General features: G+C 51.0%; 1 protein-coding gene across 1 annotated transcript; it reads right to left on the reverse strand.

Moving 5' to 3' along the window:
• Positions 1–24,835, reverse strand: LOC144148004 (uncharacterized). The gene is made up of 2 exons (XM_077679610.1): positions 24,192–24,835; positions 1–1,109 (listed from the first exon to the last, which is right to left on the reverse strand). The coding sequence occupies exons 1-2, from the start codon at positions 24,553–24,555 to the stop codon at positions 568–570; spliced, it is 906 nt and encodes a 301-aa protein (XP_077535736.1). The 5' UTR covers positions 24,556–24,835; the 3' UTR covers positions 1–567.
• Positions 24,836–27,281: the final 2,446 nt, after the last annotated feature.

Raw genomic sequence — 27,281 nt, forward strand, 5'->3', positions numbered from 1 at the left:
CAGACTTGAAAAAATACGTTTTATAGCGAAAATCATCACACGCACACTTTAATGGAAAAGAGAAATGGACGGAATGCCTCTTCATAATTTTATGTCGACGTACAGAATGGAAGACATTAGTTGAGAACGGCGAAAAGGCACGTGACTGCATCACGCGATACCCACTGGCGCGACGACTCGTCGCAAAAGGCAGACATTACACCTGTAATGAGAAAGATGAGTGCCGCTGGGCGGGGTCGCCCCGTCGCAAAATGTCGATGGTCACAATAGCCCTGGAGAATTTAGAGTACAATAGATCTGAAAACAGTCGTTGCTGCGGTGTCATCAACACGGGCACAAACACAAACACAAATGGGAGGGGGAGACAGGCACCCGCAGTGTCCATGCCTCTCCCGCAATGCACGGTGCCTGCCCGCTTCCTCGCGTGACGCCTGTGTGCCAGAGCCGGGCGGCCTTTATTGCATGCGGCTCGGGGGCGCACGTGTGAGGTTTCGCAAAAGAGCCGCGGCCCGGGGAGAGAGTCACGATCACAAGGCTGGAATGTAGGGGCGGCGCCGTCAGCCCGCGTCACGAGCCCGCCGGCGGATCGCTGCTGCTGTTGAGGTTCACGCTAGAGGCGGAGTTGTTGTTGTTGAAGAGCGACGCCAGCACGCTCATGAGGCGCAGCTCGTGGTCCATCTCCTCTCGGCGCATGCGCTCGAGCCGCTCGAGCTCCTCGTGGCGCAGCCGCTCGAGCAGGTCGAGCTCGAGCCGCATGCGCTTGTGCTCGAGCTCGACGAACTTGTCGATGCCGCGCGTGATGAGGTCGGTGAGTGTGGAGGCGGCCAGCGTGGGCGGCGAGGGGGCGTCGGGCAACTTGCGCTTCAGCGCCACCCGGGGTCCCCCCGCGCCCGCGGCCGGGAACCGGGCCCCGTCGCCGGGCTCCGCGGTCGTCGTGGTGATGGTGGGGAAGTTGTCGGCCGGGAAGCGCAGCGCCGTGGCGCACTCCACGGGCGGCGAGCCCGGCGAGCGGCTGTAGTCGAGCCCCTGGCTGGCGCTGCGGAAGAACCCCTGGCTGGCCCGCTCGTCGTTGCCGTTGCCCTCGGCCGGCGGCGCCGAGCAGCCCGGTCCTGCGAGCGAGAGCCATTGTTGCGCGCAGGGCCAACAACCTCCGCTGCCCTCGCGGGAGCGCCCGAGCGCGTCGCCCGAGCCCGCTCCGCCGCTGCGCCAGCAGCCGCCCCCCGCGGCAAGAGGAAGGCCCTAATGGACGCTCCTCGGACGCGGCCGGCGCCCCGGAGGGCCCCCCGAGGGGAACCCCCCCTCCGAAACTCGTATGCGCGCGGCTGACTCAGGGACTTCCGAGGCCCAAGGCCCGGCGCCCGACGGGCTCGCCCAAATCCTCCCACCCAAACCTGTTTCCAGGCTGCGGCCCGAACGGTCTCCGCTTTTTCCTCCCCGAGCCTCGAGGCAAAGGACACTGGTGTGCCATGACGCTTCTGCTCGGCGAGGAGCTCGATACAGCGCCGCCGCGAAAACACTCCAGGAAGGCTCGCCAAACGAGGTCTCTAAATGCGCCACACGGCCGCCCCCGGACGTGCAATCCGGACAGCGTCGGCAAACTCAACCGTGCTCTCTCGGGACGCGCTAATTCACAAGCGCTACAAGGAGCAGTGACATTCTGGGCAATATTACTTCGCCGCGCAAAACAAAGCACTGAAGTCAGGCTTGAATAAAAGCGCTAACAATGATTGGGCCTTCACATCTCCTAACATACTAACCTTGCTGACACTTGGTAAATACCAATGCGCGTTCTTTACCGAGGTGTCACCAAATTTCCAATAACTGCCCGTTAAACACGGTCCTGACTGGTCACGTTTGAAATCTTCTCCGCTTCAACGTTACTTTTTCAAACTCTTCGCATTGAACTTTTTCCCCCCTCTAAATGCTGGCAGAATGCATTCGACCCGGTAAAAAGCGCACTAGACGGGGACAGAAGAAGCGAACTGTCTGTTTTGTCCCCGTTTAGTGCGCTTTTTACCATGTCGAAGTCGTATCACCAACTAGCCCAAATTTCTGCGTATTCTACCGGTCTGCAATCAGTTTCCGGTATCGTCCTTCACTTTTCTGAGCTTGAAATTAGCCCGCATCCATTCGACGCTTTCACTTCGCTTATCCTTGTCATGGTCCTGCTCCGGATTCTCCCCACGCTAACGGCGCGGATTAAACAGATGAATATACGTCCTTAGAACACTCGACAAAGCCAGCTTTAACTCAAAATCACGCATAAATGCTTCCGATAGTGCAAAGCCAAATCACCAAGGGTGGACGATGAGGGCAGTCGTCCATTTCAGGTTCGTAATGAGGACCGTACAGTACGCACAAAGCTCAGCAACAAAGCGTCTTTACGAACCAAAGGCACATATTCTGTACAGGCCTACCAAAATGTCCAGCTAATAGCGTCGCTCCGCAGTTTCATACTTGCTAACATTTTTTTCAAACCAAAGGATTATTTATGAGGCAAAACATATTGTTCATAACAGGGGGGAGTACACACATGTTAATTAGAAGTACACGTTGCATTGCTTTGCGACGAAAGGCCTTGTTTAACCCCCGAAGCCACTGCCTTCCGCCACTTCGTTAATTTCGGCGTCCCCATCTGCCAAGCGCAAAATGCCTGTCGAGATGGCCACGCGTTTACACGTTTACTCTGCGGCGCTCAGGACAGTTCGTCAGTGCCACACCTAGAACGTTTACACTTCCGAAAAATGAGGCGCCGATTTCCAAAACAAGCCGCCCACCTAGAGGGTGTGTAATGACTGCTTTACATCAATGGGTAATGCGGAAACTGGCTGGAAGCCTCGTCTGCTCGGATATAAAATCTCGGTCACGGCCTTCTGGTAATCAACTTCTCGCGACCGTCAGCAGGAAGCACACGACACATCGTAAGACTCAATCCGAACATTTCCACACAAAACCGCTACCGCTAGAGAAATTCATTCAACCACGACGCTCGATGCTGTACAGGTAATCATAACAAGGGTCCATTTCGGCAGGACTGCCAGCGCAAAAAAAAAAGAAAAAGAAAAAGAAAGCTTCACAGGGTGGATTAATTCGCTTAACCTCATGAGAACTTTCGACATCACCTGAAGCCACCAAAAGCTCAAGATCGAAAGTAGAAAAATGATCCACTGGCGGATCATTGAAGAATGCCACGCGAACTTGAGGCTCGGCCCGATGCGCACGCCTTGCTGCTGCTTTAAACGTCCGCGTTTCCCGCACGAACCTCGTACTACACTTCTAGAGACACGAGAGGCAGCTCTGGCCAGTTCAGCTTTAGAGAACCAGGTGAACTTGGTCCGAAGAGCAAAGCGGGGTGCTGGTGAATCTGGAGCCCTGGGTATGGGGCCCATGAATGTCACCATAATGTTTCTACCTCTTTCCCCCTCCCCATAGTTTCTAAATGAAGTTTTTCCTCTATCGTGCCAACCGTGCTTCGTGCTCACGTTTGCTCGCTTTAGCAGCGGCCTGCAGCTTGTATCCTCAAGTATCGATCGACATTTCGTCGGCGTCATTCCCATTCCTCGCTCCTTTGCCACCCTGCACCGGCTGGAGACTCGATTCTACGACGCGTACAAGCGGTGGCGGGAGTCACGGGACCCTTCGAGACGGCGTGCGACCGAACTGGCGCGTCGCTACAGCCAGGTGGTGAGCCGCGCTTCAAAAACGCCGGCAGCATTCGGAGGCAGCTCTCTCTCTCCTCTCGTTCACTGCTCTTCTCCCGCTCGCTCTGCTGACGGATCGACGGGAAAAATTTGCCGACACAATTTACAATTGCTCGCGCAATTAAAAAAAAACGATTCGTAATTGTGGCCACCAAAACCATGCAACGCACACTGTACAACAATGTTTAAGCTTTTGTCGCGTGAGGCGAAGGCACTCATTTTCAGTGTCACGTGCTATGTCGCTTTCAATTTTGCCTTTTTCTTTTTTTTCAAAGTTTACACCGGCGCTTCCTGTGTAACATTTATTGCCGTAAATGCGGCAACAGGTGGTTGTTTTTCGACGCGTATTGTGCGGCTACCGGCCACCAACTCCAGACAGTTCAGACGGCAGGAACGGGCAGTATTTCTCGAACGGGACTACCGGTCATGCGCGGCCAGCCACGGAGCCCCCTACCGCAGTAATACGTGCCCAGAGACGACCGGCAGAAGATAAGCAAAAGTACAAAAAAGCAGCGAGATTCCCATCGGCATGACGATTGCATGTGCATCCATGGACACGCAACTGGGCACTAACGTCATCAAACGACGGGCTTCTGTCACCACCGAAGGCGGCGGCAGATCGTGGTTCCTATTCTGACTTGCTCGATGACGCATACCCCCAGAGAAGAGCGACCGTGATTCCGCCCAAGGGGGTCAATGCCGTGTCACTCATTCGCCACACTGGTCAATGGAAGGGGCTGGGGTCACGCTCGCACATGCTTGCGATGCACTCACACGACACACGCGTCCGCGTTCGGACTTGTGACGTCATGAGCTCGGCAAGCACTGTCAGCTACCGGAGAGCTAGCTACTACGCTCACGTGTCGGAGCAACGGGCGACGAAGCGGACGACTCGGATTACTCTCGACTCCGCAGCCCCGCCAAATAAATACTGTAGCAAGTGCACTGGCACAATGGCAGCCGCCAAGATACGGTATCACGCGAGGACGACGCCTGTTTGCAATAACAGCGGCTTTGTCCGATTTTCACGAAGCGGCGGCAAATAACTGACCACACGCACGCGTTTACCGAGATTAGCAAACCTAGCACTGTTGCCCGATCGCGTGGCTGTATTCCGTTCCGGAAGGCGACCACCACTCGTCACGATTCCGAAGAGCAAATAAAAGAAATGAATGGAATGAGCCCTATCAGACCACAACGTCTGCCGACGAGTGTACGAATAAGGGACGCTGTGTATAAACCGATGTCCTTATGAAGGCCAATACACCACACTAGAGCCACTAGATCAGGTTATTTATACAGTGGCTCAACACCACACTACTAGCGTCAGGAGCAGGATAACTGGCTCTGATCAACTTGAGGAGCGGGTCACGGCCACGACGCGTCAGGACGCGCGCAGGTAAGAGATTTTGACGGCAGGCACGCACACGCCATATTCTACAATCATGCCAATCTGATTCACATTTCCCCACACCGTACACCTTTCAAAGACAGACTGATTGCGGGGCTGCACGCGCCGAATGTACACCTGGGCTATGAAGCACGCCGTAGCGCAGGGATCCGGATTAATTTTTACTTCCTGGGGATCTATAACGCGTGTCTCAACTCTCGCTTTCGCTGTTCGCCTCCACCGGAAAAGCAGCCACCGCGGCCGGGATCGAACCCGCGTCCTTGGGCTCAGCTGCGCAACGCCTTAGTCGCTCAGCCACCGGGGCCAATACTATTCGAAGACGGGGAAACTCGTGAGTGCCGCCTTGACCCTTGCTCACCTCATTCGTGTTCTCACCGAAATAGAAAACACGTCTGCAGCATTCGCTTCTCAGTTAAACGCGACACATCGAGTGCCAAGCCAAACTGAAACAATGCTTGCGTTCAAACTGGTTTCCAGCATGAAAGTTGGGCTGCGAGGCGTGATGCAGCGAGAAAACGGCGGAATAATTCAGGCCGCCTGACTTATCCGTATAAACAGCGCCGAAAACTTGCCCACACGAGCGCTTTGCTATTTGGCCTCCATTAAGAATGCAGCTTTCCGCTGTGAGGAATCGAACCAGCGGCCTCGCGCTCAGCAGTGCAACGCCTTAAAGGGACAGACAACCGATCTTTGTCGAGTATACGTTCTCTATCCCAAACGAAAGCCAGCGTTTTATACTGCCTGGTAACCGCAAGCAATTTATAAACAAATTGGCGGAAATAATTTTAATTTGGCACCAAACTTTCCGAAATCCGAAAATTAGCGGTTCGTAGTGTAGAAACTTGACATTACAATTTGTGTCTCGGTCACGTGACCTGCAAGCCTAGCAGCTACTGTGACTGTTGAAACGTTTATTCACTTATTGAAAACCTTTGACCACAAGTATTTGTATAAGTTTAAATTGTATATGTATTTTTTAACGTTATTTTGAATAATTTTCAGACACGCCGCCTGCCGCCGCTGGGTTGCTCTCAGTGTGGCTAACCGAGCCTCCATGCCCAGAATCAACGGCAGCGTTCAGTAAACAGATCCAGTGAAGGAACTTTGACGATTCTGCCTGAGTCAGGAACATTTCTTCTGGCGAAATATTCGATTTCAGTTTCCAAATACGCCAACCACGCAAAACAAAAATACCTCCGGTCGTTTATTTAGTTTACGTTAGAAATAACTAATAAATCTTCGTTTCGCGCACTTGCTACGTAGCCATTTCTCAAAATTTTATTCCCACGAAGACTCGAAACTTTACTGTCGAGTTCATGTGACTAAGCACAAGCCACGGTTGACATACGGTTAAGGTGCACAAGTACTTTACGGCAACAATTGCCACAACAACGTAACGAAGACATGGAGCATATTATTGCGTGAGCAATACATGGGGCATTTTCGCACAAAACTTGGCGGTCGATACACGGGCAGACAGTGACAAGAATGTAGGAATAACATAGCGCGTGGAAAAAAGGGGTGACACCAACCCTTAGCCGGCGGCGGCACTGGTTTCGGTGGCGCTGCGTTCTCACCGCTGACCAACCAACAGTTGCTATGAAGACGCCCCCCCCACCCCTTCCCCCCCCCCCCTTCCCCCCCTTTCGGCCGCCGCCCGTCGCAAAGCGTCTCGACGCGTCCCGTCACCGCTTGTAAGCGCTGGAAAATTGAGTGTGCAGCGAGCGCACTGCAGCGAGGAGGCAAAAGAGGATGAAATCGGAATGATGGCGACAAAATGCCGATACTGGTGGACAACAAAAGGAGCGGCAGGCAGCAAATGCCACTGTTAAAGCGAGCAGACGTGACTGCTCAGACGGTCAGAGAGCAAAGCACCGTTGTTGGCGCGGTGGGCGAGGGGTGTGCGAGAAACGCCGTGTTGCCCACTTCTGAAGCCGGAGCAAGGCGCGCGCATCGGGCAGAACCTCAAGTTCGCGAGGAAGAGAAATGATATGCTCACGCATTCCTGAATAAAAACTAATGAATATTCTATTTCAGGTGCGTTGGCCGCCACCGAAATGCCAATTTGCTACCAGATATTTTTCCGCCTGACGTAGGCTCGTGGCGTTCCTACACAGTGATACAGTTACGCGCTCTGAACGGGACATTAAAGGCGGAATGACTTTTTGACACAAAATTAACATTATTCAAGGCTGTTTCGGCTTTTGTTCGACTGCAAACGATGATTTGTCCAGAAATATTTAAAGCTGTTATTTCCGTGTTTCTCTTTCATTTTTACGTGATGCGAATGGTCACGACACACATCGAGACGAGGGATTGCCTAAAAACTCGTTCAGGGCATTTTCATTAGAGAGGTGCTGTCACGTAGAAGCACAAGACATTTCGCGCGATTTCCCAGCACTGTTGCTGACGGCTATACACGTCGTTTAGCTGAGTGCACCACTGATCTTAAAGTTTTGCCGCTAGTTTGCCGTAAACGAAAAAACACGGACAGGGAAAAGCGGCACCGAGCCCCCGCGTTCTCTTACATAGCTACTAAGTCTTCTGGCGCTACTTGCGACTACGCAAAAACACAGGACCGAAATCGAAACAACTGTTAGCAGCAGTTGTATTAAAAAAGGAACCTGCCTCATAGTGTGTAAGAGATAAATTTCGTTCCTTTTTGAACCCCATGTGCTCAGCAAAAGTTCCCGCGTGTAGTTATTTTGCACTTACAGGGCCCTTCCCAAGTGTTTGTTTCAGAGAAACTGCAAACTACACCAAACCTGCGCTTCACCATTCAAGATCGCGACGTCATAAGTAATACAAGGAATTGTATGAGGCGGCAATATCAGTATTTACGTTCTTTGAATTTACCTCGTCAATAAATTACTGTTGCTGGTGCGCGTGGCGTAATCTAGTGGTTTAAGGTCCTTACTGTAATAAAGGCAACGTTGTTTCTACAGTTTAGCACCCCTTTAACTGACGCCCTCTTCCTCGCGCCAGCCGTGGTTTCTGAATCCCGTGGAGAAAATACGTTTGCTGCAACTGAATAACTTCGACTGGAGACACGCAGGTGGCGCTCACAGCTCCGTAATACTAGAGTTCCTGTATATGCATGCTCCCGTAGGGAGCATATACAGGAACTCTACGTAATACTCAGGGAAATCGAATCCGAAGCCCAACCACCTAGCCGCTGCGCCATCATATCTCAGCCTTCGGCGTTCGCGATGTTCGGAAGGCGCCAAGAAAAACTGCGTCGACAAAAAAGGAAAATAAAAAAACCGTTCATACTTCGCGAACACCGTGTAGACGTGACAAAGCCAGCACTCTGGTCCTCCGACAACCAGTCCTATAGGTGTGACGTCACAGCTGGCTGCACTTATGCCGGTCTCGCCAGTCCGCAATTGGCCCAGCCCGATGTAGCTGGTTCCCAGCTCCGTGCGTTCACCACAGGAAGGCCTGCGCAAGCACCTTTAATTGCCCCGCGCGCATACGCAGCCTGTAGACGCGTGCCAACGAATGCGCCTGAGGGGTTGCGGTCAGAGCGGGAGTGAGGATCCGCCTAAATATTGTCGCTCCTGCCTCGCCGGGTGAACAAGCGACTACTGCCTCCGAAACGCCCATTTTGAGCATCATTTTGCAGCAAGTGACTACGACTGCACCCCTTCTGATCACCTGAGTAAGGTTGCTGGGACATATCAAGCGAAACATCGAGAGCCTTCGACGTTTTCCGACCCCGGCCTGCCGGAAAGGAACTTTCAAACCGTCGACGATGACTCTAGCGGTTGGAAAACATGAACTGTTCTGGGCGCAAGAATAATAATTATAATAAAAAAAAAACTCGGGAGCTGGTATTTTTGCTTCGTAGATAAGAAGGAGGAGGGAGGAAGCGACGAAAATGAGTGCACAACAGGTACGCGTACCACGTCACCCAATTCAAGCGCAGCCAAGCGTCCGCACACGCGAGATGTCACTGTCAAAATAGCAGTGTACACTGTAGTCGGGACGCTGGTCCCAGGCCTTGAACATCCGGCACTCGTGACATACGTGAATAGCATCGCACTTGTTAGTCCTGTTAAGAATGGTAAACTGCGCTGATAAACAAGCTCGTGTCAGTACGAAATTAAAAAAAAGGCGTTTTGTAACTCAGGAACCGCCAGCGTCAGCGAAAGATTAGTGCAAGTGAAAACTAAATAACAGGCCACACTGCTACTTAAAATGCGTTTGCACTGGCAGGTTTTGAAAGCTCGACGGATATTGCCTCCGGTTGTATTACGAAGACACCTGAACTTCAGCAGTGCGTCACCTTAAAACAAAAACAGACAAGCAACTCAAGTCGGTACGACTTGCAGCGCCGGCTGTTTACGTAGCACGTAGCGGAATCATCCTACTCCCCCGAACGCGATTACGATGAATCTGCATTGCAAGGTCGATTTCCGTATGCTACGTCCTGAAGTTGTTGCTTTAAAAAATCCGAGAACACTTAAGCGCTTCTCATGGGTTGTGAATGCGAACGCATGAGTGTCCAGCTGAACAAGTTTGCAGCTTCAGACGCTTGAGAAGTTTGCGATCGGCCTTAGCGCTTTCGAATGGCTTCGATCGTCTCCTGCGAGTTGCGCCGCAGCTCTTTCCTACCGTCGTGCAATGATACAGTTGATGACGATGGTGAATTTAGCAGCATCTTCCTTCCCTCCCTTTACGGGCGGGGACGACCACCGCTCGCGCTGTAAACACCTCAAGGTATGCAAGGCCTCCGAAGGAGCCGCTCTTCTGTTAGCGGAGCCATGAAGACAAAACACAAGTTTGGTTCATTCAAAAGATTGCCTCGTTAGAATCATACTGACACCAATTTTAACGTAAACTTCGCTCAAATAAGCTACAAAATTAGGAGAAAATGGAATGGCCATGCGACCCACTAGCTCATTTCCCGCAACAGAACCTATGATGTCATACCAGCCAGCTCTGCGATTGGCGGAGGCCGGCAAAAGCAAACGCAAATTAGGCAGAGCTTATAAGCTTGCCGAACGAGCTATTTGCGCTTAAATTTATGCCACATTCTTTTTAAAGCAGTAAGAATGGTGGGACCGACAGTGGATGTTACGAAAGCACACGTAGACATAGAAGTACCGATGCGTACTGCTGTTGGTACTGCATTGGTTAAATAATTGATTAGAAATTGATTAATTTCTAAGTGGATAAAACATCGTTTGCATCCAGACAAGCGCTCGGGACACTATAAAACACGAAATCTTTGGAATAAAACTGGTATTTTGTCTTCCCGGCTCATTTAATGACGCTGAACGGCAGCTTTCTCGCTCAACGGTCCGGGCCATTGAAGCCTTCAAGGAGCCATGAAGAGAAAATGCAAGTTGGTTTTATTCGAAAGATTTCGTGTTTTATAGTGCCCCCAGCGCTTGTCCGGATACAAACGGTGCTTTATTCACTGAGAAATTAAACAATTTAGGTTAAATTTTGATTTTCCCGCTCAATCGTGCGTTTTCGTGGTCCCAAGTGACATCACGAAACCGACCGCTCTGCAGCCTAGAGTACCTTCATTCACGCATCCGCCGTACAGGGTAGAGACGCGTATACGCTGGCGCCGCCATTTTCGGTTGCTCGCTCGCCGCCGAAGCAAGTCATTGTGTCAAAACCGCGCTAAAATTATCGCCGCAACGCGGTTTACTGAAGAAGTTTGAATCATATTGTCTGTTTCGCGTTGCTAGGTCTCGTGGGAAACGAAAAGAATAACGCGTTGAGCCCGTTGGCCCAATTTCGGCGGCACGGGACCGTTCAAAGGTTGTCTCCACCCTGTACAGCGGTGTTGGTTTGTTCCCGCGTTTCTTTACGTTCCGTAACCTAGATGGCGCCACCATACCGTGGCAAGCGTTTGGTTTGTTTTTGCCCGCATTTAAACCTGGCTTGTTTTTGTTCTGGGAGAAAATATTCGTTCCCTGAAACAGTGCTCGCTCGACAAATGGGGTCACGTAAGACACCGTTGCTTGCGTCAATCGGCCAGTGTCGTCTGAGACAACCCCAAGCCCCGTAGTGCTGTGCAGCGAAACCAAGCATGCTGTGCGCAGTACGAACAGCAGAACGCATCAGTACTTCTATGTTTACATGTGCTTTCGTAACTTCCACTGTTTGTCCCATCATTCTTATTGCTTTGTAAAGAATGTGCCCTAAATTTAAGCGCAAATCGCTCGTTCGTCTAGTTTGTAAGTTCTACCTAATTTGCGTCTGCTTCTGCCAGCCTACGCCAATCGCAGAGCTTAGCTCATGTGACGACATAGGTTCTGTTGCGGGAAATGAGCTGGTGGGTCGCATGACCATTCCCGTTTTTCCTAATTATGTAGCTTATTTGAGCGAAGTTTACGTTAAAAGTGGTGTCAGTATGATTCTAACGAGACAATCTTTTGAATGAACCAAACTTGTGTTTTCTCTTCATGGCTCCTTTTAAAAAGGAAACAAAAACTCGGCCACCTCCACAATTGAGATGCGAAGACTGAGGAAACCGCGGTGCTGGCGGTCAAATCTTCACTACATTTGACTCGGCTTTTCTTAGGTATGCCCATTTCTTAAGAGAAAGATGGTTAAAAAGCCAAGCTGTCTCCATGAAAACTGATTTAAATTCCACAATCCACCCTCCGAAAGTCCAAAATCCAAACTACCGAAGTCCGAAGCCAAAATCCGCTTCAACTTAGCCAAACTCCAAATACAACGCCCGCTCTTTGCGATGATAGCGTAATCAGATAAAACGCTGGATTCATAATGCGAGGGACCCAGGTTCGATTCAGACTAAGGGAAGCGTTTTTTTTTCTTTTCAATTGTCTGTGATTTTATTGTTACCCGCCGCTGATAACCCCGCACTTCTCGGGCCTTTGGGGTAGCTCAGTGGCTACGTTGCCGGTTTCCGGGCGGAAAGGTCCTGGATTCGATTCCCGGGACCTCACTAACATTTCCTTTTTCAGGAGGTCCCGGAAACACTACTCGGCCCAGCATTTTTCCCCTCTCCACTTCGCCCATGATGACAGTTTTCTGTTAATGATGCGCACGGACAGAGCTCTGCTGTTTAAATCCCACTCGTGGAGATGTGTCTTGTGCGCGCATGTCGGTATAGGCCTGGGCCGGATGACCCTAGGCACAGTCATGGTCAAGTCAAATGCGAACCCGAAAATATGAACCAAAACACGCAAAATTGAAAAACACTGTTCGTTGAGGTCCAATAACGGCGCGTGGTATGTTTGAAAAACCATATTTCCCAACTAAGTGTATTAAATAATTCACCCGTCCATTCGACTTGCGTGGAAAGAAATCGCGGTATTTGAGTGTTCCGGTTCATATTTTCGTGATCGCGTCTCATTTGTCCATCAGTGGACATGCTTGTAAGGTATAATGGCTTTGCCAGTCAATTCGAGTGTGGACATGTCTCGTGTGTCCATGCGCACAGATCGCCAAGAACTTTTTCTGTTGCCGTTTTCAGTGGTTTCGAAATCTACAATGGTGAATTTCACTCCTGCCTTAAAACAGGCCATTAGGCCTTCTAATCAGCGAAAACTCATGGCCGAGTTATCCTTACAGCACGGTTTTCAGACTCAGCATCTGTTTAACGTCACCCAGAAAAGCCCCACGGACACAACAGATATCACCCTCCTTAGCCCAACTTATCACTTTATGTTCAACAAATGAGTTTTCTGATGCTTCAAACGCATATAGGGTCAAGGGCAACAGAAAACATGACATGAAAAAAAAAGAGGGGGGCCCGGGGGGTCTTGTTCTCTGAGCACAAATTGCAGGCTGCGCGCCAAAGCGGACTACAGAGCATTGCTTTGACTCCCTGGGATGCCGAGTGTATTGCTGTTTTTTTTTTTTTTACAACGGGGGGGGGGGGGGGGGGGGGGGGAGGGGGTCCAATCGCCCGTACGCACACGCAAAAAAGAATTCGACCTGAATCCTGCTACTGTTCGATTCGGCGGGGTAACAATGACAATTTCGTTCCCTACGACCTCTTCTTTCCTATCAGGCTACGTAAATAGTCTCTGGAAAGCAAGGACGACCGTCATGCTAAGCTAGCGCGCCCAACGAAAATCCCGTTTCAAGAACAAATGGCCCGTGCGCAACATTTATCAACGTTCAAGCGGTGTATACGTTTGCGCTCAATACGACCTACAATACTGATTATCACTCGCAGCTTTCCACAAACTCGGTGGTTTAGAATCAAGGCCTGCTAACCTAGTACACATAAGGCACACGACGTCCTAGCGCATCAGTTTCGACAGTTACGTTTCATGGTACACTCACCACTTTTGGTAACAGTATGACCAGAGTACTAATGAGCACTGTGGCACAGTGAGCCAGACTGCTCTTGTCTGCTTCCAGTGGTTTGATCTCTGCTTGCCTGTGCATGGCTTTTGTATTGTTTCTTTCGTTTTTTGTACGTTCTTGTTCGAAACGTGACAAATTTGCTTTATTTTCCATGTTGCTGCATTTGCTTTCATGTAATATAAAGAATAAATAAACAACTCGTGACCGGGGGGTAACTATCCCCGCTTCAGAAACAGAGGCCCGGCTTTGATCCTGAAAACTTCCGAGCTGGCAAAGCGTGTTAGCCCGTGTGCAGAGATTTCGGCGCTTGTTAGAGATCCCCAGGAGGTGATCGAAATTAATCCGGAGCCCTCCACTATGGCGCGCCTCACAGCCTGCAAGCGTAGCTTCGGCGCGCGAAACCGCCATAATTTTTTAAAACATTTTGTATTTCAGATCACAGCTCGGTGGCGCATGCGCCGTGATGATGCCAGCGATGGACACCCGGGGACAGACGCACGCCAAGTTGCCCCTATAATAAACTATTGTCGGCTCTAGCAGTAAAAAAAGTGCCGATAAACTGTCCCCATCCAATCACAAGACGGCTTTTTCTTTTTTTTTTTTTGCGCTAACGAATTCTCGAACATTACTTCCTGTCCGAAGTAGACCCTTCTCCACATTTAGGACGAACGCTTGACCACATACTGCCAGGTCTACCTACCGACGCTATTCGGAAGCTGTTGCGCATGTAACGAGGGTCATATTTTCGTTACACGCTTCACGCCATATTAATGCGCTCAGTTGTTGTCCACAATGTTGCGCTCCCTCTGTTACGTGTATTTTGCAGGCAAAGGTTATGGTTGCGCACTAGCCTCTTCAAATATGACAGCTTCGGTTTTTGTTTTTTTAGCGCTACATTTAGCAGTGTGTCCACGCCACAAAGTTTCAGCTAAAATAAAGCAATGCTCTCGTTTTTTTTTTTTCCGCGATGTCAGAGAGAACTTGTAGCATAACGTGAGAATACAACCGCGTGTGATAGCGGGCGTATTTCATGCCTTGTTCGTATTTTTTTCCCCAATATTTTTCTGCCCAAGACAAATTACCCACCTGCCGCCGCACCCAAAAGTAATGATCGCGACACCGAGTGCGCTGGAGGAGCAAAACATTATTAGTCCCGAGGAGACATATTGTCCCCAGCTATAGATACGCATTTATTGGGGCGCATCGGATTTCACCCGCAAGGCTGATGTCACTCACTGTCTCGCGGGAGTTCGTGTTACCAGATGATCATGACCGAAAGGCCGACCAGACGCTTGCTTCCACGCTCCGCGAGGCGCTCCCGGCACGCGACGAAGGCATTCATAGCTGTAGACGGCGAAATTGCGCACTATTAATCGCCACTGGCGTCTTGCTCAAACTCAAATATCGGAATTTTTATTCGCCAGAAGCTATTCCTGGGCTATGAGGCGCACCGTAGTGGAGGGCTCCGGAGTAATTTAAAATTTTAACTACCTGGGGATCTTGGACGCGCGTCGAAATCTCGGCAGACGGGCGTTTTCGCTTTTCGCCTCCATCCAAAGAGTAGCCGCCGTGGCCGGAAAATTGAACTGTCGTCCTTGGGCTGAGCAGCCCAACACCTCAGCCACTGAGCTACCGCGGCAGGTACTGGTTTCTTGCTTCTGTTTCATAAACGCGAAAGGAAGCTTCACGAAAAGTCGTCTCGCTGCTATGCGCAGCTGTTGAAATTGATACTTCGTGTCAAAGCGTGCTGTCTATGATCTTCCCATCACAAACGGTTTATATTGCGCCGGTGTACTGCAAAATCGTTCTCATATCGACGACAGCTTCGATGCGGAATGCGGATGGCAGACGACCGGCAAGCGCCGTGACGACACGATGAGCGTAACGGAAAGGTGTAGCCTTCTGCCGCCCTGTGCCTATTCAAGAGTTTCGAGGGAGAGCCGGTAGGGGTGGCACCGAAGAACCCCTAGGAATAACCCCACCTAGCTGCCATCAAGAGTCCCCAACTGGAAGCATTCTGAACAGCGCGACGTTCTTCGCGTTTTTGCAGAATGAAGACCGTCTGTCCCAAAAGCAAGCAGTCGTCTGAAGTCATTAAGAGACTAAGGAGGGGGGGTCAGCAGATGAGGATACGGCTCACGGGGTGCAAAGCATTCCCTGGTTCGATGGCGTAAAGAGCATTCGCCGCGTATGCTCGTTCGTTTGCGTAGTTCCAAATGAAGCGAGCCTCTTATAGCATGACAACCCCACGAACTTCTTACCGTGCGCTTACGTTTGCACCCACTAAGAATAACCCTGCCTAGAAAACTGCGTTTAACAGCACGCAGTTCTCCCAAAACGGAAAGGACATTGTTCTCAAAACTGCGGTTAAAGGCGTATTTGCGTACTACTCTTAGTTGCCTTTTTTTAATGAAATTCATAGTGCTTGCACATTACAGATTTAGATTCAGACCGGTGTTTCTAAACCAAACTTGCTTATGCGCTAGTTGGTTCGTTCTGTAAGCAACAAAAGTACTGCAGAAAATTCTGCACACAAGAGGAAAGACGGACAGGAGTGGCGCTTCCTGCCCACTTGGCCACTCCTGGGCTATTAGATGCATCGTAGTGCAGAGCCACGGCTTCATTTAAACCGCCTGCGCCAACAAAACTCGTACACACGGGCGTGTTTTTTTTTTCGTTCCCACCAAGAAAAAAAAAAGGGGGGGGGGGGGCATCTCCACTACCGTGATACCTGGAGAGGGGCGAAGCATGCAGTGTATAAGTGTATTCTTGGCGCCTTGGAGTTTTTGCCCACGGAGAAGAAACCGTTGGGGGATCGGTGTATACAGCTTTGCTGTAGAAGTCTCGTGTCTGACGCACGAAACGTTCCAGCGCGAGGCATTGGAAAACGAGTGTCCCGGTGTTTATCCCGGTGTCTTGCTTCGCCCCTAAAACTGCTGCAGAATCGGGACTCGTCCTCACACTCAGCCGCCAGACACGCTGATAGCCCCCCAAACTGCGGGTAGAGGCCTAACGTGATGAGATTTAATTTCCTGTGTGCGCGTGCGTGCGTGTGCGTATTTGTGTGTGTGCGTGCGTGTATCAGAATGAGTTACGGCTCCCTTCTGCAACCGCACGGTTCGCTTTTGTGCGGCTAAAGGGGCACGAAAGAAACGTTTGCACCCGCCGCGGTGACTCAGTGGCTATGGCGTTGTGCTGCTGAGCCCAAGGTCGCGGGTTCGATTCCCGACCGCGGCGGCCGCTTTTCCGATGGAGGCGAAAAGCAAAAACGCCCCTGTGCTAGAGATTTCGGCGCACGTTAAAGATCCCTAGGTGGTCCAAATTAATCCGGAGCCCTCCACTACTGCGCGCCTCATCACCTATGTAGCGTCGGTGCGTTAAACCCTTGGTTAAACCCCATAAGAAGTAGAAGCGAACATTGCTTGCGAACTGCGATTAGAGGTAGTTCGAATTTGCCCCTCCCAATGGAATTTCCGGCTGCTATATATAACACTCTTACGCCCAAACGTGACAAAATTTTCTCGAAAAAGACACTGATAAATCTATCGAACTTCGATTCGCGGCTGCACTGCGTGATTCTATTCAGGCAAGCTCGTATTGCACTGTTCAACGGATTATTTCGAAAACTGGGAAGAGAAAATATCGAGCGCCCCTTGCGGCCGCCTCACAAAACCACGGAAGTGACGTCACACTGGTTCGCGGTGGGGCTTGACGCTATCATGTTATTTTGGAGCTACCTCGCGGTTAGTACTGTCGTGTTTGTTTAGGCATAACTCATATCGGAAACACAGGATTGTAATCTGTCGAGTGCCGTCCTGCGATGTTGCATATGTCGCAGCAGCTAACGTCACGAAATCGGCGACAAGAATAGCCCACGGAAAACCGGAGGGACTCTTGGACGCACTCTTTTCGGTCAGGGGGAACGCGCGTGGTGAAGTTGGTGAGAGAGCGCTTAAGTGGTCAGTGATCAGGGACAGTGATCAGGCCTGTCATTCAGGGAATCGGCGAGAAGCAGGAGATGAACATCGTTCTCGCAATTAAAAGCCGTTCTAATCTAACCACCCGAGCGAAACTTTGCACGGCTACCGATTCAGCCCAGCGGCCAAACATGATTTGCTTTAGCCTATTTCCTCTGTCAATTACAGAAGTTATTTCTCACCATACGCTCTCTATGGCAGCCGATTGGGTTGAATACGGGTTTTAAAATGGATACGCAAAAAAATAAAGGCAGTGTATTTTCCCGCCAGCCCGGAGAATTTCCGAAAATTTCTCACTGCAGTCGCCTCGTATGAGCTCTCGAATGTCGCGTGAGACTGCCGGTTACAAATTGCCTGCAGGGGTACCCTCGTGTGCAACGAAGGTTATGCTGCTTCGTTGCAGTGATTATTTTGTTTCGGCCTCCATTATCGCTTACGAGGCACGTGACGTCAACATCATAGAGTGCTTCGCCAATGCACGAGACTGATGCTGGCGAAGCGCGACTTGCGGTCGGTGATTGCTTCGGCACTTTTGATAAACTTGAAGCGTGGATCTCGGGGTAAAGTGCTGAAAACTTTTAGCTGCGAAGAAGGACGCAAGAATCACCGCGGCTGCGAAAAACTGCGTGCGAAAGCTAGCCGCAAAGATCTTCGAAGCACTGAAGTATGCGGGGCAACGCGACAAAGAAACACCGTGAAAGGCATGCACTGTTGACGAGTGCTCGCAGTTAAGAGAGCAATGCGCCCATCAGTACGTTAATTACTGGGCTGGTATTAGCAAGTGACCATTTTCGCGAGATTAGTGCCGAATGCAGTTGGCGTCTACGAGCTGTATACCGTTCTTCGGTAGATTGATTTGATTGATTGTTGTGTTTAACGCGCCGACGCTCCACGGGCGATGAGGCGCGCTGTAGTGAAGGGCCCCGGATTAATTTCGACCACCTGGTTATCTTTAAATTGCGCCGTAATCTAGAACGCACAGACGTTTTCTTTTGGTATAGCTGAACGCGCTAGCCTCGAGAAAATGTGCCCGAAGCTGACCGTCCGAGAATGCGGCCTCTACAGCCAACCCTGTAACTTTGCCACGACTTCTCTATAGGACCTTTGCTCAAATAGCGAGATTTTAATGACGAGCGGTCCACATCGCAGCCAATCCACCGGCCGCCCGTATACATGTATGATCACGTCATAGATGTTTTCACATGATCGCGTTGCATCAGCCATACCTAGAGTACCTAATATTCAACTGCAGTAATCTAAGAAATTTTAAAACAGTACGCTCGAGCTACTGTCGCACACGTTATCCTTAGGTTGTCACTTGCTGGGCAGAAATCTGGAATAAAATGCCGGTATACCAACTGCTTACTACTAACTGAGATACCATTAAATTACCGGGCTCGTTACCCGCAGTTCGCGTTTGGCTGCCACGAGAAATTGCAGCTTGTGACGTGACTTCCCACAACCAATTGAGGTGACTGCAAATTTCTGCCGGCTGCCGGGAGAATAGACACTGCCAAAAAGGAAAAAAAAAAAAAAAGGTGTTCAACCTGACATCGTTCTGTGCAATAGGAAAAGGCAATGGCGGCATACTGGTGGGGAATAAAGGTCGTCTATTGGTGCAGATCCCACCACCCCCTCGAGAGAAGTGACACAGTAAACGCCACCGCGATTTGCGCGCTTCACTGACGTGAGTGGCGAAGGAGTCAATTTTGGGGCGTTTAACGTGCCGACGCTACACCTCGGCTATGAGGCGTGCCGCAGTGAAGGGTTCCGGATTAATTTCGACCACCTAGGGACTGTTAACGTGCCCCGAAATCTCGACACACGGGCATTTTGGCTTTTCGCCTCCACCCGAAAAAGCGGTCACCGCGCCCAGGACCGAACCCGCGTCCTTGGGCTCAGCAGCAGACCGCCTTAGCCACTGAGCCACCGCGGCGGGTAGAGTGGCGCAGCGAGGAGGACATAAAGAATGGGAGGGCGGCCTTTAATCGAACGAAGTAAGAACTGCAAAGGGGAGTGGAACTCTGATACCGCTGTTTCCCAGGGTCAGAGATGCGAACAAGATGCCCAGCCACGCTTTGTGTATATTAAATATAAATAGCACTCCAGGCGACCGCTGCTGAAAGCGTAGCGCATCCGACCAGTACAAAATTGAGTGGCAAGATGTTTCTTTTTTTTTTTTTCTCCTATTATTGCTCCCTTTTTATACCACGCGCAGCAATAAAACCCTGAATTAAACACACCGCAGCACATCAGCGAGAAGCCGCAATTCGATTGTCAGAAAGGCGTGCAATCAAACTCTGCTTTAATTGCGAAAATAAACCTCTCAGTTCAACCTTACAATTCAAAACATTCTCATGAAACTTCCATCCTCTAAGTTACGCGTTTCTGCAGTTTTCCATTAGCTGCGTCGGTCTTACTCGAAGTCGTGCTTCTAATGCACGAGGTCCCGGGTGCGCTTCCCGTATTTGAGGGAAGCGAAAAACGAGAACCGCAGGGAAGAAACTTCGTACAGCAAGAACCCCTGGCAGCGTACATTAATCCGAAGCTCTCCATTACCGCAAGACTCCCATCCAAGGTGTAACTATGGAGTGTACGGCCGGTGTGGTCCCTCGTACGCCTTCTTCCGTCTCTAAGAATATATATATATATCTATATATTGTGAGACTGGAGTGGATTTAATCCTCACTCGCTCAGCGCAAGCGGCCACGGACGAAGCGTGCATAGCTAGCAAACAACGAAACGTCCACAGAAAAATTAGGACGGTGTCAAGATCTCCATTCCTGTATGAGCAACGTCACGTGGTCCAGGTACGCTTGCGGAGTTCAATGAGCGCGCTTCTAAACAAAACACCAGTATATTCCTGGCATGGCATGAAACACTGCGTCTATGATTCACCTTGCTTGAGATCTCGCTTCATTATATTCCAACGTGGCGGACAACGTTGCGCACAACGGGGAAATTGGGGGGAGGGGGGGGGATGGAATAAGAGGCGGATCCGATAAGGAACCGTTGAAGACATTTACAAGCTGCGCCATGTGCAGCCCGGATTTACATAGCTTTCGCAAAGAATGGTTACGCAATGCAGAGATCTTTACAGCCGGCTCGCTATCGCGCCTTTCACCCCGCATCTGAACAGGGATAGTCACGCTGCACCCCGCTTCTCACACTCGACATCGAGACGAACACATCGATATCTTTCACGCTGTATCCTAGTTAATACTTCCAGAATCATAACACGCAAGCTCAAACAATGTTTTCAAAACGCCTGAACATGATTAGGGGCCATGAAGACAAGACACGACTCTGTTTAATTCAAAATATTTGCTGTTTTATACGTAGTGCCGTCAGCGGTTGTATGGCAGCAGACGATGCTACCTATAAAACAAAGAGTTAATGTGATTCCACGCAGCATTCAAACGCTGTTGTTCAACAGACACCGCCCGAGGCATTGCCAAACGTGCTTAGTTCTTGTAAGCCTTTCTAGGTGGCGTAGCGAAGCCGCTCAGACTAAGGTACCTGGAATATCCTCTAGGGAGTTCTAAGGCCCTTCAATGCCGTTCTTGGGGCCCTAGCTCCGTCGGCCACCGCTTCCGCTCAGTTGTGTCTGATTGGACCTGCACACGAATACCTTGTTGTGGTTCATAGTTATCGCTTCGTGAAACACATAGCATGACTCGGCAAATAGAGTAACATAAGCGGCATCGTCGGTCATAGCAATTGGCTGGTGTGTCAGGCATGCCCAGCGCGCCAGATAATCAAGCCCGACGGCGTAGGTGCGTACATGGTGTGCGTGTGTTAGTTGAGCTTCAATTATTTATTCCACAATTCTTGCTGCTATAAAAAGAATACGCACTAAATTTGTCGGCCTCGACCAATCCCACAAACAGACTTTACCGAGGGCAAGTAGTTGGTGAGTCGCACGCGTATTCTTCCTCCCCCGTTATATAGCTCATTTGAGTGAAGTTTGAGTTATGTCATTCCAACGAGGCAATCTTTCGAATGAACCAACCTTACATTTTCGGCCGCAGTGGATGATTTTCCGTGTCGAGATTTCAGCGCACGCTAAACATCCCCAGGTGGTAAAAATTAATCCGGAGCCCTCCATTACGGCACGCCTCATCGCTTCGGCGCGTTAAACCCTAAAAATTAGAATTCCAGCTTGTATTTTGTCATCGTGGCCTCTTGTCGGAACTGCCGCCACATAATTTCTCCCTCCAAAATTGAAATTTTTATTAGCCGCTTCACATGCGCAGGACGGGTCACCTGAAATAATGTAAGCGCACACACACAGCTACGGTCGCGTACCACGACGTTAAATGTAACCCTACTGAATTTTCAAGGAAATTTACCGAGAAAAACCACAGCCACAATTTACGGCATATTACGTACAAGAAAGATAAGCTTCGCACCAACTACGGTGCACGAAAGTTGACATACGAAATTCCAGATATCCTAAATGAACACCCTACTGTAATCGCATTAATTCAGGAAAGCCCCTCGATTCATGTATTTAAAAAAAAAAATTCATGCCTACCTTTTACAAATCCAAAACTAAATCCATATACTCTTAATTCCTCCTCCCATTCCATGCAAATCAAGCGTACTGTACGTGTTTCTTCTTATACGATAACTGTGTACGAGATATTCATTCAATTTTTTACGTACCAATCTTCAATGTGCTTATGTTCAGAGTCCAATGGCATAGCATTTGTATTTCTCAATCGCGATGTATCTTTTCTTTTTTTTCTGTTTCTTCCTTACCCAATGAATGTTCATGTATGACTGGTGATTTATGCGTGTGTAATCGGGTGAATCGGCGGTTTGTCAGGCCTTCTGTGCCTTTACGCCGGTCCCCCCAGGCAACTTGTATCTTTTTTGTTGTCTGAAATTTCTATTCTATTCTATTAAAGACTAAGTCACATGAGCCAGGCCCGGACTTTAAATCAACATATTCTCAATAAGGTCAGGCTACCAAAGTGTTCGTGTCCGCAGTGCGATTACCGACTTTAGCTTAGAAAAAGTCAAATAATAAATGGAGCATTCGTAGACAGCGAGAAACTGAAACATCGCAACTGACCATCTAAGCGAGGTTCGCAAACTAATTTTAATCCCGTTTGAAGCAGCTTTCGAACCTGACAGACGGAGCACGGTTAGAAGCAACTATAGGCCGCAAGGGAGCCGACTGATTATAGTCGCCCTATGCAGTGGAGGAGACCACGCTGTTTTCAAGAAAATGCAACCGATACTCCTGACCACTCCTGAAGGCCCATCACGCAACTGCGCCCTCAACGTATGAAAAGGCGCTCAATTTTCGACGAGTGTTAATTATATCCAAAGATGACATGCATATAAATGTGCTAGCGTTATTATGAAGTTGTTTAGTAAAGCATTTAGGTTGTTTATGTCGCTACTGCAGACGTCAAAGCACGATCCCACCTACCGAGACACAAGGCATAGATAAAAAGAAAAATATTCCGTCAACTGCTCAGCTCGCAACGCCAGAGAATTTTTTTTTCGCAGAGGAGCTCCGAGGCATAAGCTTTCCATACCGCACGTGTTACCAGACAAGAAGTCGACGCGTCAGCTCGTTTTGAGCGTTCTGCACAGCTAGCTGAACTGAAAAGCGAAGAACGTCAGTTACCTCGTGTCACATGTGTAACAAAACTGCTGAAACCGCAGCTGGACACCCTTAAAACAGCGCGCAACACCATCCCCGTCCCTCGGTTGTGTGTACAGCACGAATCGGGAGGCTAAAGAAAAGGACGTCCACTTTGCGGCAGGGCCCGGGAGGCTGGCGACGATAACAACCGACCCAGAACCCCGGGGCGAGCAGCCAAGGCGGTCGGTTGTTCGGCGCTCGCCCCGGGACGCAGATGCTATCGGCCGAGCGAGTGAAAAAGTAACCCTCGCCAAACGAGCCGCGTAGTATTCCCTGCACCTCGAGCAGCCTCGACTTGGACAGGCCATCCCGAAGGCCAATTGTAGCCGCAAAGAATAATGCGCGCCGGCGAATGCCGCGCGCTGCACACTGTTTTTCGCCGCGCCAACAGAAGCAGGCGCAAAGCATGAATGACGTTAGCACGCCTAAAAACGTTGAGATTAGACGCAGTTATCGCGGAGACCAAAACAGAAACGCGTATTCGTACATTAAAGATAAGGGGCTCTCGATCGACAACAGAAGCTAGGAAGCACGGGAGGTCCGCCTCGCTACGCGCCGCACGCCGCTCGCGTGTTGTCATGACGAAGTGAAACTAGCGAACTGCACACGTTGCTCCAAGAAACGAAACTCATCGCGCTGAACACTGGGCGCTGTCAAGATGTTCGCGCCGGGATGTGGCGCCAGAGGAACGCTCGGGGCTGGGGAAAGCGGGCTTTCGCCAGCCCCGAGTAGCAGCCACGTGCGGAAGCGAAACCTGCGCCGGAATGCGCGGTAGTGGGGGGGAGGGGGGGCGGTCCCCGCACGGGCCGTTGCGCGGGCCCTGCGAGGAGGAGGCCCTTCTGCGAACGCGGGTCGCGGCAGGTGCCCGGGCCTGCGGGCACCTGTCGGCGGCGGCGGCGGCGGCGCGCAGCGTGGGCCCGCGACCTGGCAGGTCGTCGCCACTCGCCGGAACCGGTTCTCGGGGCCGCGGCCCAGTTGCGGCTGCCCGAGGGGCCGCTCTGCCGGGGGGCCCGGACCCGCAACATGGCGCCTGGGAGCGAGTCCAAGGCCGCGCCCGGCAACCGGTTCCGCCGCGCCGCGGCCCGGGCGCGCCGCCCGTTTCCTGGTCGCGCCCCAAGGCCGCATTCCGCACTCACCGTCGTCCATGTAGTTGGTCTCGGAGTCCGTGCCGGCGAACTCCTCGGACCCCAGGCTCTCGTCCACCTCGCTCTTGATGAACAGCGCGCCGCCTTTGGCCCCCTGGGCCAGCACCGTGGCCAGCGCGTCGTGGTAGGTGGCGATCTTCTTGCTGCGCTTGCCGTACTTGTACTCCTTGCGCAGCCGCTTCATCTTCTCCTTGACCTGGAGCGCGGTGCGCAGGTAGCCCAGGCTGCGCATCTGCGCCGCCATGCTCTCGTACACCTTGTTGTTGCGCGAGGTGCCGTCCAACAGGTCGCGGTCCGCGGCCCAGATGCGGATCAGCTCGTACGTCTCCTGGTCGCTCCACGTGAGACCCGCCATGCCGTCGGCTGCCGCCAGCTCGCGGCTCGGCCCCGCCAACCTTGAGCGGGCAGGGTTCAAAGAACTCGGACCGCCGCCGCCGCTGATAGCCGGGCTCGAACTGCTCGCTCCGGCGCCGCTGCTGCTGCTGCTCGGGCTCCGCGCTTCAGCTGCTGCGCCATGCACGACCCAGCCCGAGCCAACGGGGACACTGACGGCGACGACCACGCGTCCGCCGGCCGCGAGCTCCGCGCTCGCCACCGCGAGAGAGGAGGTCCCCGCTGCTGGCCCGCCGCCGCCGGAAGACGCACGTGACGGCCGGCTCGGCCCGCTGCGCCGACCACTTGCCAGGCGGCGCTCCGGCAACCTGTTGCTTCGCTTCCCCCCACGCTCGCACCGCGCGCGCGTGTTTCGAACTCGGCGCGCGCCACCGCGCGCAGCCGCGGCTTTCGGCAGCGCGCTCTTTCCTTCGCAATCCAGTGGATTCGTATACTTCAATGACGCTAGCACGCCGCTTGCAACCCCACCGGTTAGTGTGTTTTATACAGACGATTTTGTTTTCCCCTGCTGTGTAGCCGACCTCAAGCCCGGCGATTTAAACACGCAGCTTTCAGCCGGTTATGCTCGAAATGCTGTTCTTCCTGGTAGTTTCAACGGCAGCCCTCCGCACGGTAAATTATATTCTGTGAATAAAAGGGAAAATGAGTGTTGTCCAGCCGGTTTTCTTCCAATTAACAAGTACCAACGGCACCAGGAAGTCTTGCACATTACCTCGTGGGCTAGGTAATGGGCAGCGAAAACCAGGAATGCCACTTTCGAGATCAAGGCCAGGATCTTTTTCCTAATAAAAATCCCGCCGAATTACCCGCTGACATTGAGTGTTGACCCCTTTCGAAATTTACGATTACAAAAATAGCCACGAATAAATACAGGCCAAAAGAAAAATGTCTAGCGTAACTCAGTGACGAGCGAAATGTGGTACGTAGTACTGAAATGCCCGTGCGGCAAAATGTCGGGGCCGATATGTATGTGCCGGCTTTCATGCAAAGCTCTGGACAAAGGGGTTGCGCCCTTCCGTCATGGCCGGCAGAGGTCACAGGTTATATTGTGAGAGTGAAAAAAAAAAAAAAGAAACCGTGGGGACGAAAGAGGAGGCGCAGGAAAAGCGAGCCCAATGATTCTCGTAGAAAAGAAACAGAGAGGTGGGGACCAAAGATTCGCACGTGCGGATGGGGTCATTATCTTCAGCTCGCGACGCCATCGGGATGAAACGCGGCTGCCGGGGTAGTCTGAGGTTCAAAGGGTGGTTGGTTTTACGATGCGGCGGCCAGCGGGGTTTCTCAGAACCACCTGCTAGTCCCAACTGCCAGAAATGGCGACGAGTGACGGCGTGCGGAATTTTCTCCAGGCAGGGAGACAGTGTGATTGGAATAACAGGGGAATCGGCTACGGCCTTTTCGGTGCACGGACCTTTCGGGACACGGGTGTTTCGGTACAAAGACGAATTCCGGCGCGTGTGGTCGCCGTGGTGACTCCAGTAGCGATCTGCGCACGCGCGGGCTGCCGGTCCGCCACTCTTGGCAGGCGCCTCGGGCAAAAAAAGGGCGCCCCTCAGTTCTCTTAGGGAGAGGCTATACTGTCCAGCGCTGCATGTTTTCTTTTTTTCTCTCTCTCTCTTTCGACACCTCGGGGTGGGTTCGTACGTGCACACAATGATGGATTTCTAAGAAAAGGGGCAAAGACATTTCTTTCTTTCTTTCTTCTTTCTTTATTTGGTACCCACAGCGCCTTTTGGCATTACAGTGGGGGGGAATAACAAAAAGCAATACATCAACTAGTCACATTGACAACCAAAAATCAAAAATGTTTCAGAGGCCGTGAGCCCCTTTTAAGATACATTCGTACACACAAGGAGGAAAATAAAAATATAAAAATTAAAGAAAGGATGTGCCATGCCCTTCAATTTTCGGAACTAACGGTTGTCAGTAACAGCACAAATGGTACAGAATATCAGCGAGCTACAATAACTATACAAAGAAAAGGCCGCGGCAAGTCGCTCCCTTGCTTTTCACTCAGTTACTGTCACACAGAAAATATTACACACTGCATTACCGACAACACGAGGAAGAAATAATCGAAAAGTGAAGGTACAACGCTGCCCTAACATGTCAGGCAACAACGCCGTTCGTGTGTCACGTATACACACACACACACACACACAAAAAAAAGAAAAAGATTTTTGCATCACAATAAATTCCCAGCGGACAAATGAGCATTAGTTCAAAGCTTTTAACAAACACATGGAAGCGTAAAATGCATCCGCAGACTGTTCCGTAACTATGTGCGCTGGTAACTGATTCCATTGGTGTATTGTTTTCGGAAAAAATGAGTTTGTGAACGCCAATGTGTTGCAGCGAATTTCACGTACCTTGCAGGTGTGATCCATTCGCGCTGACACGTAATGAGGTGCAAAAATGTAATCATCGCGGGAAATGTCAATTTGGGAATAGTATATGGAATGAAATAGTTTTAAGCGAACCATTGCCCTTCGGTCTTCTAGTGTCTCCCATTTCAAAATGTTTTTGTAGTGACTGGCGCTAAACTTTGAGTTCCTAGGAGTCTTACCAATGGCGTACCGGGCTGAAAGGCTTTGTACCCTTTCTAATTTATTTTTGTCGAGAACGGTTGGGGGGTCCCACACGGCGCAAGCGTATTCTAAGATCGACCTTACGTTAGACTTGTACAGT

This window comes from Haemaphysalis longicornis, unplaced genomic scaffold (assembly GCF_048455015.1).
Source record: "Haemaphysalis longicornis isolate Haplotype H1 unplaced genomic scaffold, Haemaphysalis longicornis Haplotype H1 scaffold_1, whole genome shotgun sequence".
NCBI lineage: Eukaryota > Metazoa > Arthropoda > Arachnida > Ixodida > Ixodidae > Haemaphysalis > Haemaphysalis longicornis.